A 19,661-nucleotide genomic window follows, 5' to 3' on the forward strand; every position below is an offset into this window, starting at 1 on the left:
CCAGCCCCCTCTCGTTTGCAGGGATGTCTGTTACCCCGGCTCAGGGGTGGCCTTGGCACGCGGGGGAACGCCTGGGCTCCACGATCTGCAGGCCTTGTCCAGCTTTAGCCCTCCCATGGTTCCCGAGCCCCCTGCCCTGCGCTGGTGCCAGCCCTGGGGGTGCTGCCAGCCCTGCAGCTCAGAAATGCTGCCCGAATGAGCCTGTGCCTCAGTGCTGGCCTGATCCCCCCGGGCTGCTCCTGCACAGGGGGGCTGGGGTGCACCAGTGCAACCCAGCGGGGACAGGAGTGCTGCCACAGAGCACACACGGCTCCCGTGCAGCAGGGCAGCTGTGCCAAACAGCACCCTGCATCCCAGCATGGCACAGGGCACCAGCTGCAGGCACGAAAATGCATCAGTCCCCATGTAGCACAATGCAATTCACCAGCTGCCATGCACCAGCTGCCATGCAGCACACACTGCAGCAGCCCCCATGCAGCACACAATGCACCAGCTCCCATGCAGCACACACTGCACAGGCTCCCGTGCAGCACACACTGCACAGGCTCCCATGCAGCACACACTGCAGCAGCCCCCATGCAGCACACAATGCACCAGCTCCCATGCAGCACACACTGCAGCAGCCCCCATGCAGCACACAATGCACCAGCTCCCATGCAGCACACACTGCACAGGCTCCCGTGCAGCACACACTGAAGCAGCCCCCATGCAGCACACACTGCACAGGCTCCCATGCAGCACACACTGAAGCAGCCCCCATGCAGCACACACTGAAGCAGCTCCCATGCAGCACACACTGAAGCAGCTCCCATGCAGCACACAATGCAGCAGCCCCCATGCAGCACACACTGCACAGGATCCCATGCAGCACACACTGCACAGGCTCCCATGCAGCACACAATGCAGCAGCCCCCGTGCAGCACACACTGAAGCAGCCCCCGTGCAGCACACACTGCACAGGCTCCCGTGCAGCACACACTGCACTGGCTCCCGTGCAGCACACACTGCACTGGCTCCCGTGCAGCACACACTGCACTGGCTCCCGTGCAGCACACACTGCACTGGCTCCCGTGCAGCACACACTGCACAGGATCCCATGCAGCACACACTGCACAGGCTCCCATGCAGCACACACTGAAGCAGCCCCCATGCAGCACACAATGCACAGGCTCCCATGCAGCACACACTGAAGCAGCCCCCATGCAGCACACAATGCACAGGCTCCCATGCAGCACACACTGCACAGGCTCCCATGCAGCACACAATGCACCAGTCCCCATGCAGCACACACTGCACAGGCTCCCATGCAGCACACAATGCACCAGTCCCCATGCAGCACACACTGCAGCAGCCCCCATGCAGCACACACTGCACAGGCTCCCATGCAGCACACACTGCACAGGCTCCCATGCAGCACACAATGCACCAGTCCCCATGCAGCACACACTGCACAGGCTCCCATGCAGCACACACTGCACAGGCTCCCATGCAGCACACACTGCAGCAGCCCCCATGCAGCACACACTGCACAGGCTCCCATGCAGCACACACTGCACAGGCTCCCATGCAGCACACACTGCAGCAGCCCCCATGCAGCACACACTGCACAGGCTCCCCTGCAGCACACACTGCACAGGCTCCCATGCAGCACACACTGCAGCAGCTCCCATGCAGCACACAATGCACCAGTCCCCATGCAGCACACACTGCAGCAGCCCCCATGCAGCACACACTGCACAGGCTCCCATGCAGCACACACTGCACAGGCTCCCATGCAGCACACACTGCAGCAGCCCCCATGCAGCACACACTGCACAGGCTCCCCTGCAGCACACACTGCACAGGCTCCCATGCAGCACACACTGCAGCAGCTCCCATGCAGCACACAATGCACCAGTCCCCATGCAGCACACACTGCAGCAGCCCCCATGCAGCACACACTGCACAGGCTCCCATGCAGCACACACTGCACAGGCTCCCATGCAGCACACACTGCAGCAGCCCCCATGCAGCCATCCCTTCACTCTCACACCTGCCGTGCAGGTGTAGGACCCACTCTGGAAGAGTTCTGTCCCAATTAGCAAAGCCACTCCTCGGGCCACAATTAACCCCTCGTTATCAGAGGCTGGTGCACAGCAGCTCAGAGCAGGGCCCGAACACCCCCAGAAAGGCTCCTGAAGGGCCCAAGCCCCTCAGCCTCACCCCGGGCCGAGATCCTCCTGCTCTCCAGGGGGTCACCATGGTTGTGCCTCCTGTCCCTCGCAGGGCCAGCATCTGCTCTGCTAAGGACTCCTGGAACTCCTGACAGCAAACACACTCTCCACAGCTGAGGTGTCCTGCATGGATTCCTGCAGCCTGCAGGGAACAGTCCCTGCAGAATCCCCAACGGCTGGCACTCAGGAGTGCAGACACTCCACAATCCCACAGCCACCAAAGGCACCTGGCCTGGAGCCTCAGCTCTGAGCAGTGACAGGTCCAAGCCCTGACCAGGGCTGGTGACCCTGATCAGACTGTCCCCTCTCCAGGAAATCCTGAATTTCAGAGGGAACCTGCACGTGTTGATCCCTCCCAAACACCACACTTTGTGGGTGAGCATTTCACAGTGCAGCAGCTGTCCTGCATGTGCTGCCTGGGAGAGCTGGAATGAGGAGCCTGAGCCACCCTGGAAGCCAGCCCCAAGCAGGAGTGAGGTGACACAGTGCCACACGTGGGACGCTGCCCTGGCTCTGCTGCCAGGTGAAGAAATGCCTCTGCCAAGCTGCACCTGGCAAAGCTGGAGCCAAAGCACAGAGCTGCTCCCTGCAACCACATCAAAGACAGAGGAATGTAGGAATCACTTGGCTGGCCTTGCAGAAGCTGCATGTTCTACAGGACAGGAGACCTGAGAATAAAACTGTCCTTGGAAGTGACAAGGAGCCCTGTGGAGCAATGGAAAACCAGGCAGCAATGCCCCCACTGCTGCTCACAACCACTAAGGGCTCCAGCCAGGAGAAGCCACCTCAGAGGTTTTTTGTGTGAAAATCCTCCCTTTGACAGTGTTTTAACTGAGATGTGCAAGCAGGCCCTGCCACCACCACAGCTCAAAGGAAAACCTGTGTCTGTGTGCAGCTTTCCTACAAACAGGGGAGCAAATCATCACAACGGGTTTATTTTGCCCAGAACAGACAAAATAATTAAACCCTGCAAGACACAATCTGTACAGGCACATGTGTGCATGGTCTGGGGACAAAGGTTTGCCCAGCCCCACAGTGCCCTGCTGGAGATGATTCTGAGCCCGTGTGACATTCCTGGGAATAAATTTATATCCACCTGCAGACTAGGGATCCAAAAGAGGGCCCATAAGGAGAGTGGGGAATCTACTCCCACATGGGCATGCCAAGCATGAAACAGAAGAGTGCAGGCTGCAGGAGAACAGGACAGGCAGGTGTGCAAAGGAAGATCAGCTTTCCTCCTCCCCATTTTTAATTCATGGCTTTGGAGTGCACCACCAGGTGCTTGAGGGTCACCTTCATCTCATTTATTGCTTCACTTCACTCATTCAATTAGTCCTTACTTATTACACCAGATGCAGACACTTCATCCCCGTTGTTTCTTCTGTCCCACAAAGATGACAAAACCTGTGAAGTCTCAATTTAAAAAGAGCTTCTGGGCGGGCCCAGAAGGGAGCAGGCAGGACTCACCAGCAGGCCAGGATGCAGAGGGCAGTGAAGAGGATGATGGGGATGGGGTAGGAAGCGCAGAGCAGCCCGTGGCTGTAGAACGCCCGCGAAATCCTCTCGCGCAGCCTTTCAGTCAGGGTCATCCTCACCTGCAGGCCATCCCGGGCCACAGCAGCGAGGGCAGCCCTGCAGGGGGGCACTGGCTCCAGCTGGGGAGGGCAAAGGGGACAAACAGTGAGCAGAAGGGAAACAAACCTTTAAATCAGCTCCTTTTGGAACGATCCCCAGCGTTCAGGAAGGAATCGTCCCTGGCAGGGTGGGCAGGGCTGGCACTGGTGCCCAGAGCAGCTGGGGCTGCCCTGGATCCCTGGCAGTGCCCAAAGCCAGGCTGGACAGGGCCTGGATTGCAGAAGGTGCCTCTGCCATGGCAGCGGTGGAACTGGATGATCCTAAAGGCCCTTTGCAGCACAAACCCTCCTGGGATTTATTTCTTGGTTCTATGAAGTGACTGAGCAGATCTCAACTCACTGTCAGGACTGGACCACCCCTGTTCCAGGAGGAACTCAACAACAACAGGGGGCAAAAAATACACCAGAAGTGGCTCTCTGAGCAGCCTGAGCTGCCAGAAGGTGCTCTGGGGAGGAGCAACAATTTCTGGTCATTTCAAGGAGGAGAACTTTCTATTTGCTCTCTTCACCTGCTGCCAACAGCAGCGTTCTGTAAGAAAACACAGAGCGTTCCAAAGCTGTGTTTCTGTATCACTTGGGGGGTTGCATATTAAACTCTGCCATCTTTATTTGCTTTATGCTGTGACAGAGCTCCTACGAGTGAACAGCAGGAATTGTTCCTGCTCCAAGGCATTTCTGCAAACAGAGATTGTCTAAGCCAAAATAAACCCGTGGATTGCAGGACAAATGTTAAAGGAGAATTTCTTGCCCCTTGCATGGCTGCAAATCCAAGACAAAGCTTGCCTGGAAACTCGAGGGCAGAGGATGTGTCCCTTGCAGCACACAGGTGACATTTCTGGTTTGCTTCAGGTACCAGAGATGGACACAGCACAGAATCCCTGGATTAGTGAGCTTGGAAAAACCCCCAAGGCCACTGAGTCAGCCTGTGCCCCATGCCCACCTTGTCCCCAGCCCAGAGCACTGAGTGCCACCTCCAGGGACACCTCCAGGGGTGGGGACTCAGCACTGCCCACACTTAACACTCTTTAGGGAAGGAATTTCCCAAATTTCCACCCTGCCATTCCCTCTCCTCCTGTTCCCTGGAGCACAGCCCGAACCCCCTGGCTCCTGCACTCTCACAATGAAGGCATTTTCCAAATTTCCCAAATTTCCACCCTGCACTCCCCTGGCCCAGCCTGAGGCCGTTCCCTCTCCTCCTGTTCCCTGGAGCACAGCCTGACCCCCCTGGCTCCTGCACTCTCACAAAACCAAGGCTGACCAGCAGAGGGAAGAAATGTAGAACTTCCCTTTGCAGGAAAAATCAACCCAAACTTGGTACTTTTCCCCAGACAAAAGCTTTTATCTCACTCAACAATAGTTACATGTTCCAAATTCTTTACATTTCTTCTGCAAGGCTTTACAGCCTTCCCAGGAGCCTCCCTGGGCACTGAGGGCAGGGAAACACAGCAGAGCCCACTGTGAGCTGAGAGGATAAACTAACAAAGGTAGAAAAGTTCCCCTTTTCCAACACACAGTCACCTGGGGTTTTAGGTGCACTCAACTCCTCAGTTTCCCACAAAATGTTCTGGAAGCAGGCTCAGCATTAGTGTAATAAACACATTCAGCAGAGCCAGTGAAGCTGGAGAGGGGAAACAAGGAAAAATCCCAAATAAATCCCTGTTCCATAGTGCTTTCCTTGCACTTCAGTACATTCAGTAATTTGCCCCATGGTGTTGCCTACATCTGAACCTCCAAAGGGGATTTTAACCAAAGGGAGGGGAAGGGGAAGGGGAAGGGGAAAGGGGAAGGGGAAGGGGAAGGGGAAGGGGAAGGGGAAGGGGAAGGGGAAGGGGAAGGGGAAGGGGAAGGGGAAGGGGAAGGGGAAGGGGAAGGGGAAAGGGGAAAGGGGAAGGGGAAGGGGAAGGGGAAGGGGAAGGGGAAGGGGAAGGGGAAGGGGAAGGGGAAGGGGAAGGGGAAGGGGAAGGGGAAGGGAAAGGGAAAGGGGAAGGGGAAGGGGAAGGGGAAGGGGAAGGGGAAGGGGAAGGGGAAGGGGAAGGGAAAGGGGAAGGGGAAGGGGAAGGGGAAGGGAAAGGGGAAGGGAAAGGCTCAATGTGATGCTCACAGCCCTGAGGGCCAGGTGGGCCAAGGACCACCAGCAGTAATTCGCCCTCCTGGTGCTGCAGGCACTGCCTTGTACCCATAAATCCACCAATCCCACAGAGGCTCCAGAGGGATCAGGGAACCTCCTGCCTTCACTGAGGCTCCAGGGGGATCAGAGAGCCTTCAGAGCAGCCCCAGAACTCGTGGAAGCAGCAGGAGTGGCACCAGAGCAGCTCAGATTGCTGCATGACTGCCACACCTCAGCTGGACAGAGCCTCCCTGCTATCCTGAAACACAGGCAGGCTTACAGGTGTTTCCCCCACTCCTGGCTCCCCCCAGCTCACACGGAGCACAGGATCCATCACAAACCAGCTGATCCACGGGCTCCCAGCCCTCCCCACTGCCCAAACCCAGCACCACGGGCACCCCAGAGCAAGGGAAATCTGGCTCCCTGCAGATCAGAAAGCAGATCCTGGGCTGCTCACACCCCAGCAAAGCAGCTGGATCTCCTTGCCCTCTGCTGGGCCCTGGAGGTGGCTCAGGGCTCCGATGCTCTGAGCCATCAGCCACTGCTGTCACTGCCCTGGGAGCCCCCAAACCCCACTGCCCACAAAGGGAGAGAGGCACAGACCTGAACCCAGCTCTCCTCTCCTCAGCAGGCAGGGACCGTCCCCCATGCAGGGCCAGGGAACATTCCTCAGGGCTCCAGAGGTGGGAAAACAAGAGCCTGCCTCCAGACAAGCTCCTTCAGAGAAAAGCTGCACAATGGGCTCTAACAGCCAGGTCCTGCTCTCCCCTGGCATTCCCATGGGAAGAAAAAGGGCCTTTGTGCTGCCAGAGGACACGGGGGTCACGAGGAGCACAGCACTTCCTATGGGAAAATCCCAGCTGTGCTCCAACCCCGGGGAGCTGCTGCCTGCAAGGGGTTAATCCCAGCACTGCTATCAGGGACAAGGCCTGGCTGCAAGGGGTTAATCCCAGCACTGCTATCAGGGACAAGGCCTGGCTGCAAGGGGTTAATCCCAGCACTGCTATCAGGGACAAGGCCTGGCTGCAAGGGGTTAATCCTGCTGCTGCTGCCAGCAACAAGGCCGGGCTGTAAAGGGTTAATCCCAGCACTGCTGTCAGGGACAGGGCCTGGCTGCAAGGGGTTAATCCTGCTGCTGCTGCCAGGGACAAGGCCGGGCTGTAAGGGGTTAATCCTACTGCTGCTGCCAGGGACAAGGCCAGGCTCTAAAGGGTTAATCCCAGCACTGCTGCCAGGGACGAGGCCTGGCTCCAAGGGGTTCAGTTTTTGATCACATTTCCACCCCAAACCGTGCAGCCTTTCTTCATTTCCCCGCTCTGCCGGACTTTGCCAGCTCTGCCCCATTTCTTTTTGCCCGTTCCCCGTACAACATTCATTTACAGTTTGGGTTTGAAAATTCCGAGGCTGTCTGGAACAGACCCGTTTTATAAGGGGCATTTCACTCACGTTACAGATTGTTAACATCTCTGGAAAAGCTGGAGTAGCAACGACAACAAAGATCTGAAGAGAACACTTCAGTAACCTCCGTATGCCAGATAAAGTTATCTGCTCCCAGAACAGGGGCTGACATTCAAAATCAGTCTCCAAAACGGTTTTCAGGACATCTTTAAACGTTTCTGCCACAAGAGAAGAACCCAGTTACACTCCTGCTTTGGAAGTCATTCCCTGAATGTGGTTTCCATCCTTTCTTCCTCCCCAAAATGCTCCCCACAGCACCAGGCAACAGCTTGGTGCTGTGGATCATGAGACAGGATGGGATGTTCCACATCAGAGGCACGGAGCACAGAAGTTTGGGGTTTGTGACAAACAGAGAAAATACCCACATTTAGAAAAACCATGATTTCAAAGTTCCCTCCTCTGCTTGCCAAGGGAAGCTCCCTTGCACAGAGATCCCAAACACAAGGAAACAGAGAACAAGAACAGAGACAGGGAGCAGCTCCCAAGGGTGCCCAGAGCAGCTCCCAAGGGTGCCCAGAGACAGGGAGCAGCTCCCAAGGGTGCCCAGAGACAGGGAGCAGCTCCCAAGGGTGCCCACAGACAGGGAGCAGCTCCCAAGGGTGCCCAGAGACAAGGAGCAGCTCCCAAGGGTGCCCAGAGCAGCTCCCAAGGGTGCCCACAGACAGGGAGCAGCTCCCAAGGGTGCCCAGAGCAGCTCCCAAGGGTGCCCAGAGACAAGGAGCAGCTCCCAAGGGTGCCCAGAGACAGGGAGCAGCTCCCAAGGGTGCCCAGAGACAGGGAGCAGCTCCCAAGGGTGCCCAGAGACAGGGAGCAGCTCCCAAGGGTGCCCACAGACAGGGAGCAGCTCCCAAGGGTGCCCAGAGACAAGGAGCAGCTCCCAAGGGTGCCCACAGACAGGGAGCAGCTCCCAAGGGTGCCCAGAGACAGGGAGCAGCTCCCAAGGGTGCCCAGAGCAGCTCCCAAGGGTGCCCAGAGACAGGGAGCAGCTCCCAAAGGTGCCCAGAGACAAGGAGCAGCTCCCAAGGGTGCCCACAGACAGGGAGCAGCTCCCAAGGGTGCCCAGAGACAGGGAGCAGCTCCCAAGGGTGCCCACAGACAGGGAGCAGCTCCCAAGGGTGCCCACAGACAGGGAGCAGCTCCCAAGGGTGCCCACAGACAGGGAGCAGCCTGGGAAGGCTCCTCCAGCTGCCGCAGTTTGATCAGGAAGGGACCCCAGGGACGTGTGTGCAGCTCCCTGTGTGCATCAGTCCAGAGCAGCAGCTCAAAACAAACCCAGCTAAGCCAGGAAATCCTCTGCCAGGACCCTGCGCCCGTCTCGGGGGGCACAGGCACACAGTGAGCACTGCTGAGCACAGCCAGGTCACTTCCCTCGGCTCCAGGGCCTGGCACACGAGGCTGGCTGGCTGCAGGGTGCCCAGCCTGCTCTCCTGGTGCCCTCCTGGCCCCGCTCAGGAACCACAGGGACCCAGAGAGGCCAGAGCCAAAGGCTGACACAAAGCCTCACCCCACGTGCTCCCTTTGGCATCAATCCTCCTCTTTGTTTATCCGTGCTCCACAAGTGGCTGGGGAATCACTTTCTCCTAAAAATACCAGAGCTGATGCAAGAGCCCCGTGCAGTTCCATCCCAAAACCCCAGCTGGGCAGCGCCACCTCCCCTGGCCCTCCAGGCCGGGCACAGGCACTCACTCATCCATCCCTACTCGGGCTGGAGCCTGGTGTGAACAGCCTGTCCAGCACACACCTGCAAGGCTCCTCCTCTTCTACTACAGGTGCTGATTCTACTCGTGCTCCTTTGCAATCCTCCCCACCAGAGCAGGGTGAACATCTCAGCCCAGGCCTCTTGTCTGGGGTACAAAATAGGCAAAATGCTTTTGGGTCTTCTGCCTGGGCTTGTGCAAAGTCTTGGGGTCCAACAGGACCTGGAGCTGCTCCAGAGCTGGGAATGCTCCCCTGGAGAGGAGAAGCTCCAGGGAGAGCTCAGAGCCCTGGCAGGGCCTGAAGGGGCTCCAGGGAGCTGGAGAGGGACTGGGGACAAGGATGGAGGGACAGGACACAGGGAATGGCTCCCACTGCCAGAGGGCAGGGATGGATGGGAGATTGGGAATTGGGAATTCCTGGCTGGCATGGAATTCCCAGAGCAGCTGTGGCTGCCCCTGGATCCCTGGCAGTGCCCAAGGCCAGGCTGGACAGGGCTGGGAGCACCTGGGACAGTGGGAGGTGTCCCTGCCACGGCAGGGGTGGCACTGGGTGGGCTTTTGAGGTCCCTCCAATCCAACCCAAACCATCCTGGGGTGTTGGCACAGCTGTGAGTGTTTGGATGCCCACAGCTGGGCTGGGGATGGGATGGGGCTCCAGGAGAGCTGGAGAGGGACTGGGGACAAGGATGGAGGGACAGGACACAGGGAATGGCTCCCACTGCCAGAGGATGGGATACTGGGAATTAGGAATTGTTCCAGGGAGGGTGGAGAGGCCCTGGAAGAGAAGAAGCTGTGGCTGCTCAATGCCTGGATAATCCAAGGCCAGGCTGGACAGGGTTTAGAGCTGGGACAGTGGAAGGTGCCCCTGCCATGGCAGGGAATGGAACAAGATGGGCTTTAAGGTCCTGTCCAAGCCAACCCACCATCCCCTGGTTCTGTGCCACTCATGGAACGGTAACCTGGTCTGGTCTGTGCCACCCTGAGGCCCCAGCACTGCTCATGTCATGGACAAGCACCAGAGAGCCCAGGCCACCCTCAGTCCCCAGCAAAGCCCGAGGGACGCCAGCTGCAGCCGAGCCCTGGGGCACAGCCCCGAGAGCTCCCTGGGCACCACTGGGTGCCAGCCCCGAGGGACACAGCACCCCCCATCCTGCCAGCAGGACAGGGACCCACAGCCAGAGCAGTGACAGTCACAGGGACACAGCACCCCCCATCCTGCCAGCAGGACAGGGACCCACAGCCAGAGCAGTGACAGTCACAGGGACCCACAGCCAGAGCAGTGACAGTCACAGGGACAGCAGGGACACAGGGCTGCAGTGACAGTCACAGGGACACAGCACCCCCCATCCTGCCAGCAGGACAGGGACCCACAGCCAGAGCAGTGACAGTCACAGGGACCCACAGCCAGAGCAGTGACAGTCACAGGGACACAGCACCCCCCATCCTGCCAGCAGGACAGGGACCCACAGCCCAGAGCAGTGACAGTCACAGGGACAGCAGGGACACAGGGCTGCAGTGACAGTCACAGGGACCCACAGCCCACAGCAGTGACAGTCACAGGGACCCACAGCCAGAGCAGTGACAGTCACAGGGACAGGAGGGACACAGGGCTGCAGGGACAGTCACAGGGACCCACAGCCAGAGCAGTGACAGTCACAGGGACCCACAGCCAGAGCAGTGACAGTCACAGGGACAGCAGGGACACAGGGCTGCAGTGACAGTCACAGGGGCCCACAGCAGTGACAGTCACAGGGACAGCAGGGACACAGGGCTGCAGTGACAGTCACAGGGCTGCAGGGACTCTGGGGGCTCACTCAGAGCAAAACGAGCTCTGCCCAAGTTATTCCCAGCAGATGTTTATCCAACCTGCTCTTCAGCAGTCCCACAAATGCCTACAGGTGTCAGGCAGGGTTTGGTTTTGCTTTCCCTGGGCCCCTCCGTGCTGTTTAACCCTTTCTGCTCCCAGTGGGCACAGCCAGCCCGGGGGATGTGGAGCCAGGGAATTCAGCCCCGGGGGGATGTGGGGCCAGGGAACTGCTGAGGCTGGAGCAGCCCTCGGGTCCAACTGCTCCCCCAGTAATTCCCACACTCCAGCTGTCACCTCCCACACACACAGGACGTCACCAGCTTCCCTTAATTAGGGATTACACCTCATCAATTATCCTCGTGCCTGCAGCTGGCTATTTTTGCTGGAATCCCGACCTCAGCGCTGTCCTTCCTCACCACCAGCCCAATTCCAGGCCATGTTTAATTGCTCCAACCCATTTCTCACTCCTGAGTCACACGTGCAGCCCTTGCCTGCTTTATGGCATGTACAACTTGAGTGGGCACGGTCTGTTCTGGCACTGCAGTGCTGAGTGAGCCCCAGAGCCCCCTGAGTGCTGAGTGAGCCCCCTGAGTGCTGAGTGAGCCCCCAGAGCCCCCCGAGTGCTGAGTGAGCCCCCCAGAGCTCCCTGAGTGCTGAGTGAGCCCTCAGAGCCCCCTGAGTGCTGAGTGAGCCCCCCGAGTGCTGAGTGAGCCCCCAGAGCCCCCCTGAGTTCTGAGTGAGCCCCCAGAGCCCCCCGAGTGCTGAGTGAGCCCCCAGAGCCCCCCTGAGTGCTGAGTGAGCCCCCCAGAGCCCCCCTGGGTGATGAGTGAGCCCCCCGAGTGCTGAGTGAGCCCCCAGAGCCCCCCTGGGTGATGGGTGAGCCCCCCAGAGCCCCCCTGGGTGATGAGTGAGCCCCCCGAGTGCTGAGTGAGCCCCCCGAGTGCTGAGTGAGCCCCCAGAGCCCCCCTGAGTGCTGAGTGAGCCCCCCAGAGCCCCCCTGGGTGATGAGTGAGCCCCCCGAGTGCTGAGTGAGCCCCCCGAGTGCTGAGTGAGCCCCCAGAGCCCCCCTGAGTGCTGAGTGAGCCCCCCAGAGCCCCCCTGGGTGATGAGTGAGCCCCCCGAGTGCTGAGTGAGCCCCCCGAGTGCTGAGTGAGCCCCCAGAGCCCCCCTGGGTGATGGGTGAGCCCCCCGAGTGCTGAGTGAGCCCCCCGAGTGCTGAGTGAGCCCCAGAGCCCCCCCGAGTGCTGAGTGAGCCCCCAGAGCCCCCCTGAGTGCTGAGTGAGCCCCCAGAGCCCCCCTGAGTGCTGAGTGAGCCCTCAGAGCCCCCCGAGTGCTGAGTGAGCCCCCAGAATGCTCAGTGAGCCCCCAGAGCCCCCAGGCCACTAACAAGGCTGTTAGTGCTGCTCTGAGTACACTCATTTGTTTCACCACGATTTTGCCCCTCACAGACTGGCACCTTCCTAGGCCTGGAGTTTGTTCCAGTTGCACCTACTCAAGACTCTTTTGGATTAAACTCAAACCTGAGAGGATTCATGGCCACAGCTGCTTTTCTGCAGGCAGAAACAGCCCTGGCACCTTGTCCTAGAAAGAGCAAGCCCACCTTGCCAGGGAGGGGCTGTGGCAAAGCAGAGCAGCCATTCTGCACTGCTGCACCTGGCCAGGTGCTTCCCAACCATCTCCCACTGCTGCAGGGTTTGGGGATGAGCACTGCTCCCCATTCCCTCTGTCCCCCTCCCACCCTCACCAACTGCTCGCTCTCCTCCCGGCTTTAAGAACATCACTGACTTTTTCTGTGTCTCAACAGACGCCCCCTAAAGCTTTCAGGTCTTTTTTAGCCCGTGCTTTGAGCTCCCAGACAGAAATACCTCCCTGAAACGACAGCTTGCAAAGCTGCTCTTCCTTTTTGTAGCCTGCCAGCACCACCAGTTGCTCACCAAAGTCAAAAGGTGCTGAACACTCCCGTTTTGGGGATGCCACACATCAAGTTTTCCTCTCTGTTCTTTCCTTTCCTTCTTGCCATGAGGACATTCCCAGAATAATGCCCTCTGACAGTCAGGTTTGATTTTTATCTTAATCCTCCCTTTGTGGCCTTGCTGCTCTTCAAAAGAGGAACAGAAACACCTCTGGGTTTGAATCACCCTGACTGCAGGGGTGCTGGAAGCGCCCATAAATCAGCACTTCAAGGATTCCTGCCCAGCTCCAGCTCTGCTCTGTGAGGCAAAGCTGGCCTGGAAGCACCCGGAGCCATTCACCACCCCAAGGAGCTCAGATTCTCTTTTCCTCAGTTATCTTCCACCTCAGCAAAGCAGGATCTGAGCTGAGCACAGCTCCATCCCTGCTTCTTCCTCTCCCTGCAGAGCACACATTTCCTGGCTCAAAACCCCCCTTGAGAACAGAAATCAGCCTCGCTGGTTAATGACCAATATTAGGAAATAAAACCCAAACCAGCCCGTTTAACGCAGGCAACACATTCTGTCTGCATGGTTTGGTGTTTGCTCCTGCAACAGACAAACTCAAAATACAAATTCACGTCTGAATACCTGAACTTTCCCCTCCTCTGCAACTCTTTTTAAGGGATGTGCCACGACGCATGCTTGGGCCCACAGTGTGGCAGGGCAGGGGCAGCTCCAGGGGACAGTAACACCTTCAGGAGTGCCCAGGATGGGCAAACATTGTCCCTGGAAGGACCTGGAGCCTTTCCCAGCCCTGCTGTGCCAGGTCCCTGCTCCAGCCCCAGGAGCAGCCTCCCAAAACCCTTCCCAGGTAAAACACATCCATGCAAACCCTCTGAGCAGAACTCTGCATTTTCCAAACCCATATTCCATACGGGGTCCATCTGCCTCCTAGAAGAAAATCCCCCCAAAACCCCTCAGCAATGTCTGCTGAGCACCATGAACCCCTCCTGCAGCAGGGGCCAGCTGACAATCCCCCCCAAAACCCCTCAAACATCTGCTGAGCACCATGAACCCCCCCTGCAGCAGGGGCCAGCTACCAATCCCCCCCAAAACCCCTCAAACATCTGCTGAGCACCATGAACCCCCCCTGCAGCAGGGGCCAGCTACCAATCCCCCCAAAACCCCTCAGCAATGTCTGCTGAGCACCATGAACCCCTCCTGCAGCAAGGGCCAGCCACCAATCCCCCCCAAAACCCCTCAAACATCTGCTGAGCACCATGAACCCCCCCTGCAGCAAGGGCCAGCTGCCACTGGCAGGGGTTTCCTGACTGACTGTAATTAGAGCTTTTATATCCTTTAAGTTTTTCCCTGAAAACACCTTGTGGAAACATGAACCAAGAGTGCTCCCATTTCAGGGGAGGCCTGGGGGGCAGCAGCAGCTGGGCTGCTGTGAGGTGAAGGCTTTCCACACCCGTGGATTTGGCAGGGACCCAGAAGTGTGCCCTTGGCTCTCTGGGGAGCACGCTCCCATTTCCACACAGCCCCAGCCGTGTTCCCCCCTGACTCTGGAACTCTGGGGTCAGTCGTGGCATTACCAGGGATCCCCTCAGAGGCAGGATGTGCGGGATGACAAAAGGGAGACAAAGCCCACAGTTCTGACCATTTATCCATGAAATAAAAGCAAACATGTACACATAACCCTGAGCATGCACTGCCCTGCACGGCTCCCTCAAAAACAACCCCAAAGCTCTGCTCAGGACCATTGCCACGGCTCAGGAGTCTGCACTGGCAGATCTCTGGGGCTGGCAGAGGGACACAGCCCCTGTAAGGTGACACACCTGCCTGGCATTGGCTTTCCACAGGTTCTGGGTCACAGCAGGGCAGGGCTGAGCACAGCAGCTGCCAGGGTGCCAGCCCCGAGCAGGGACACTGGGCATCCCCAGCAGCACACTGAACTAAACATTTTCCTTTCTAATCATCACCAGCTAGGAAGCCAGGCTCAGGAAATCACTGCACTCTTTCTTCCAGATGGAGAAACAATCCCAAAACTCCTCTGCGAGGCAGCAAGTCCCGAAGTCTGACTGGGCCATTGTCCTTTGTAAACAAACCAACTATTATTCCTCCATCACAATGCTCCATACAAGATTAATTCAGATTTAAGAACTGCAGTCCTGCTCCCCTCTCCACTGCCCACCAGGCTCTCACTCCAGCTGAATTCATTCTTTTCCTGGGAGGAGAATTTTACTTTTCCCAGTTATGCCAAAAGACCAAGGCTGTTCTGAGCCTTTGGGGCTGGGTTTTCACCTGAGGACATGAATGGAAAGGTTCCCTCCCAGACAGCCACCCCCAATTCCCTGCTCCTCCCTGTCCTGGGTACCTTGGATGTGAGCAGCAACACTCCCAGACGTGGGAACAGCAGCTGCACCACCACGGAACTGCCCAGTTCCTTCAGCTTTCCTTTCCCACCCTTAAATGCCCTGCACCAGGGGAGAAGGGGATTCAAAGGAATTATAATCACAGGTATTGGAGCCAAGGCAAGCTGCTGCCACACCTCCCCCCAGTGCCACGAGCCCCGTGTGCCCCCCTGTCCCCAGAGCTCCTGGGGAGTCTCCTGGGCAAGGGGAGGAAGGGAAGGGGGTGCCTGAGCTGCCTGGCCTGGAAAGGATTCCCAGGAGTGCTGGAAGGGCTCTGCTGCTGCTCCTCACCGACTACATTCCACTGCAGGCAGGTAATGCTATTTTTGTTCCTCGAGCTGTACCTGTTCTACTTTTTAAATTCTCATCAGAGAGGGGAAAAAAGGGGAGTTTTTGGTGCATAATGATCCAAGCTCTGACGCCAGACAGGCCCAGCAACCCCCTGACTGAAAACAGTGTTGAGTAACTCAGTGAGAGCTTGGCTAATTCATTCATCATAGGATTCTGACACTTAAAATACTATTTTAATGCTCCTGAGACAAACCCTGATTGTTCAGGGCTCTTTTGGGATGCTCTATTTGAATCATGATTGGAAAAAGAAGCCATGCCAAGTTGTACCTGGAAACACGGAGCTGTGTCACACGTCCAGGGAACATCCCGGCGTGTTTTCCTCTCTTCCCAGTCCCAGCCAGCTAATCTCCTTTCTGCATTACACAACAGCTCGTGTAATCCCAAATTTACCACCCCAGTCCTGCCCTTGCAGCTCTGGTTTCACAGAGAGGGAGCTCACGCCTCATCTCTGCCCCTTGAATGAAAAGAAACTCGGTTTGCCTTTCAACAACCCGGAACAACACGTGGATGCTGCATTCAGGAAATTCTGGCACTGAGGCCAAAATCCTTCCGGAGTTCTTTCCTCGGGATTCTCCCAAACACAGCCCCACAACTGCCTCAGCATTGCAAAAGCTCCTCGCTCGTTAGATTAAAGATAATGTAAAGATATTCATTCTGACTCACACGAGGAAGTCGAGTCCTAAATTTTGACCAAATCCCAAAGTTCATGATTCAGGGGGCAAGATAACTGCAGCGAGCACAGCGCCAGATCCCCAGAGCCCCGGGCAGCAAAGCCCTCTGGTTCCAAAGGGCTCAGGGAGCCTGTACAAACCCATGGAGTATTTCACTGCCAGTCCCTTTATACACTCCATCCCTGGAATCCTTTTCCTAAAACCCAGGGCAGCAAAGCCCTCTGGTTCAGGAGGGCTCAGGGAGCCTGTACAAACCCACGGAGTATTTCAGTGCCAGTCCCACCATTCCCTTTACACGTTCCCATCCCTGGAATCCCTTCCCTAAAACCCAGGGCAGCAAACCAATCTGGTTCTGGAGGGCTCAGGGAGCCTGTACAGACCCATGGAGTATTTCAGTGCCAGTCCCACCGTTCCCTTTACACGTTCCCATCCCTGGAACCCTTTCCCTAAAACCCAGGGCAGCAAAGCCCTCTGGTTCCAAAGGGTTCAGGGAGCCTGTACAAACCCACGGAGTATTTCACTGCCAGTCCCACCGTTCCCTTTACACGTTCCCATCCCTGGAATCCCTTCCCTAAAACCCAGGGCAGCAAAGCCCTCTGGTTCAGGAGGGCTCAGGGAGCCTGTACAAACCCACGGAGTATTTCACTGCCAGTCCCACCGTTCCCTTTACACATCCTATCCTTGTAATCCTTTCCCTAAAACCCAGAGCATCAAACCTGTCTGGTTCTGAAGGGCTCAGAGAGCCTGTACAAACCCCATGGAGTACTTCACTGCCTATCCCACCGTTCTTTTTACATATTCCATCCCCGGAATCCTTTCCCTGAAACCCAGGGCAGCAAAGCCCTCTGGTTCAGGAGGGCTCAGGGAGCCTGTACAAATCCCACAGAGTATCTCAGTGCCAGTCCCACCGTTCCCTTTACACATCCCATCCCTGGAATTCTTTCCCTAAAAGCCAGAGCATCAAACCCGCCTGGTTCCGGAGGGCTCAGTGACCCTGTACAAACCCCACAGACTATTCCAGTGCCAGTCCCACGGTTCCCTTACACACCCCATCCCTGGGATCCCGTCCCACAGCCACTCTCCTGCTCCTGCAGCAGACACCAAGCCCTCCTCTCCCCGGGCCTCTGCCGCCCCCGAAGTTCCTGCCTCTCTGCGGGCCCCGAACACCGCCCAGCTCCGGGGCAGGCGGCGGTGCCGAGCCCCGGCAGCACCGAGCCCATCCCCAGAGGCAGGGCACGGAACGCTCGCGGCACGGGCAGGCCGGGAGCGGGGCCGGTCCCCGCACGCACTCCCCAGGGCTCCCCCAGCTGAGGGGAGCGGGGCCGGTCCCCTCACGCAGCCCCCGCGGTTAGCTGAGGGGAGCGGGGCCGGTCCCCGCACGCACTCCCCGCGGTTAGCTGAGGGGAGCGGGGCCGGTCCCCGCACGCAGTCCCCGCGGTTAGCTGAGGGGAGCGGGGCCGGTCCCCTCACGCAGCCCCCGCGGTTAGCTGAGGGGAGCGGGGCCGGTCCCCTCACGCAGCCCCCACGGTTAGCTGAGGGGAGCGGGGCCGGTCCCCGCACGCAGTCCCCGCGGTTAGCTGAGGGGAGCGGGGCCGGTCCCCTCACGCAGCCCCCGCGGTTAGCTGAGGGGAGCGGGGCCGGTCCCCTCACGCAGCCCCCGCGGTTAGCTGAGGGGAGCGGGGCCGGTCCCCGCACGCACTCCCCAGGGCTCCCCCAGCTGAGGGGAGCGGGGCCGGTCCCCGCACGCACTCCCCAGGGCTCCCCCAGCTGAGGGGAGCGGGGCCGGTCCCCGCACGCACTCCCCAGGGCTCCCCCAGCTGAGGGGAGCGGGGCCGGCGGGGCAGGCCGGGAGCGGGCCCGGCCCCGCGGGGGACGCTGAGGCTCGGCAGGTGCTGAGGGGTCGTTCCCGGGGCCGATCGCCACCCCGCCCGGCCCGCTCCCGTCTCACCTCCCCGGGAAGCGGCTCCTTCCTCACCTCCGCCCTTTGACCTCCCAGCAGCCGCGGCTCGCGTGCGTCGCGCTCGGGGGCCTTTCCCGGCCTTTCCTTTTTTCTGCTGCGGGGTCTCCGGGCTCCGGACCCGCGTGAATCCCGAGCTCTTCCGCCCGTTCCCGGCCCGTTCCCGGCCCGCTCTCTCCCACCCCCTCCCGCCCTCCCCCCGCTGCCGCCGCCGCCGCCGGGCCCCGACCGCGCGCGCGCAGCGCCGCACGCCGGCCACGCCCCCCGCCGTCAGCGTGGCCACGCCCACGCAGCTCCGACCACGCCCCCACGAGAGCGGTTAGCTCCCAATATAGGCTTTATTTGCATGGCCACGCCCACACGGTGCGATGTACACCTCTATTTGCATAACCACGCCCCGTCCCTCCGGCCACGCCCCCGGAAGCGGCGCGGCGGCGGGAGCACGTGGAGCGGGACCGGGCACCGGGACCGGGCACGGGCCGCGCTGGGGTTCGGGCAGAGCGGAGCCGGCCCCGGCACCCGGGCACGGCGGGAATGGGCGGGTCAGCCCCCGGCAGTCCCGAGAACCCCGGAGGGACAGGAGGAGTTGATGGCGGGGATTGGGCGTGAGGAGCCCTGGAGCAGCCCCGGGCACAGCGCATCGGGAGGGAGGGCTGGCACCGGGAGCCCTGGCTCGTGCCGGGGACAGAGGTGACTGATTCCCACTGGAGCGCTGGGCACACGGCACGGGAAGGGGCAAGCAGTGCCCAAAGGCCAAGGGATCTGTCCCTCTCCCCCAGAGTCCCTGCTCTCCGGCCGGCACGCTGCAGAACACACTGCCTGCTCCTTCACCTCCGGGGGCTGAGAGCCTTTCCGGAGCCCCTCCTGCAGCCGCCATACTGACACCCGCAGTCCCTGCTGCCTGCAGTTTCCCAGTGGAACACACCCCCCTCTCCCGGGGACCCGCAGCCCTGTCCCACAGCCCCAGCCTCGGGGGGACGCCCCTGCTGCAGCTCCCGGCACGCCCAAGGGAGCAGAGCGGAGCCCTCAGGCCAGGCTCTCGGCGTTGCCCAAGCTCCGGCTGGCACACAAACACCACCGGCTGGCACACACACACCGCGTGCCAGCGGCCCTGAGCACGCAGCTGCTGGCTGACCCGGGCAAGGCCGTCCTGTCCTGCCACCCATGGCACCATTCCTGACATCCAGTCCCGGGCTGCCCTCCCGCAGCGTCAGCTCCAGGCTGCAGCGTGGCCGTGCCGCTGGCCTTGGCCCCGCGCGGCTGCCCGTCGTGTCCTGGCGGCCAAGGCCACTGCTGGACACCGGGCTGGGCAGTGCCTCAGCAGCCCCACAGGGCTCACGGCCCTGGCCAAGCAGCACTGCCAAGCAGGCAGAGCTCAGCCCAAAGGGCTGGGAGCCCAAAGAGCGGCTCATCCCAAAGAGCTCCTCATCCCAAAGGGCAGCTCATCCCAAAGGGCT

General features: G+C 59.5%; 1 protein-coding gene across 2 annotated transcripts in view; it reads right to left on the reverse strand.

Annotated features, from left to right (window-relative positions):
* The window catches only part of SCAP (SREBF chaperone), a 61,986-nt gene extending 43,590 nt beyond the window's left edge, over positions 1–18,396 (reverse strand). The window contains exons 1-2 of one of the 2 annotated variants that reach the window (XM_064409792.1): positions 18,223–18,396; positions 3,681–3,868 (exon numbers count right to left, since the gene is read on the reverse strand). In XM_064409792.1, the coding sequence (XP_064265862.1) occupies positions 3,681–3,802 (122 nt within the window). In that variant the 5' untranslated portion in view covers positions 3,803–3,868; positions 18,223–18,396. Of the gene's footprint in view, positions 1–3,680; positions 3,869–18,195 lie in introns of both variants that reach the window. The other variant, XM_064409874.1, reaches the window with a different exon arrangement.
* Between the last annotated feature and the right edge of the window lie 1,265 nt (positions 18,397–19,661).

The sequence above is a fragment of the Passer domesticus genome, chromosome 1 (assembly GCF_036417665.1).
Source record: "Passer domesticus isolate bPasDom1 chromosome 1, bPasDom1.hap1, whole genome shotgun sequence".
Taxonomy (NCBI): domain Eukaryota; kingdom Metazoa; phylum Chordata; class Aves; order Passeriformes; family Passeridae; genus Passer; species Passer domesticus.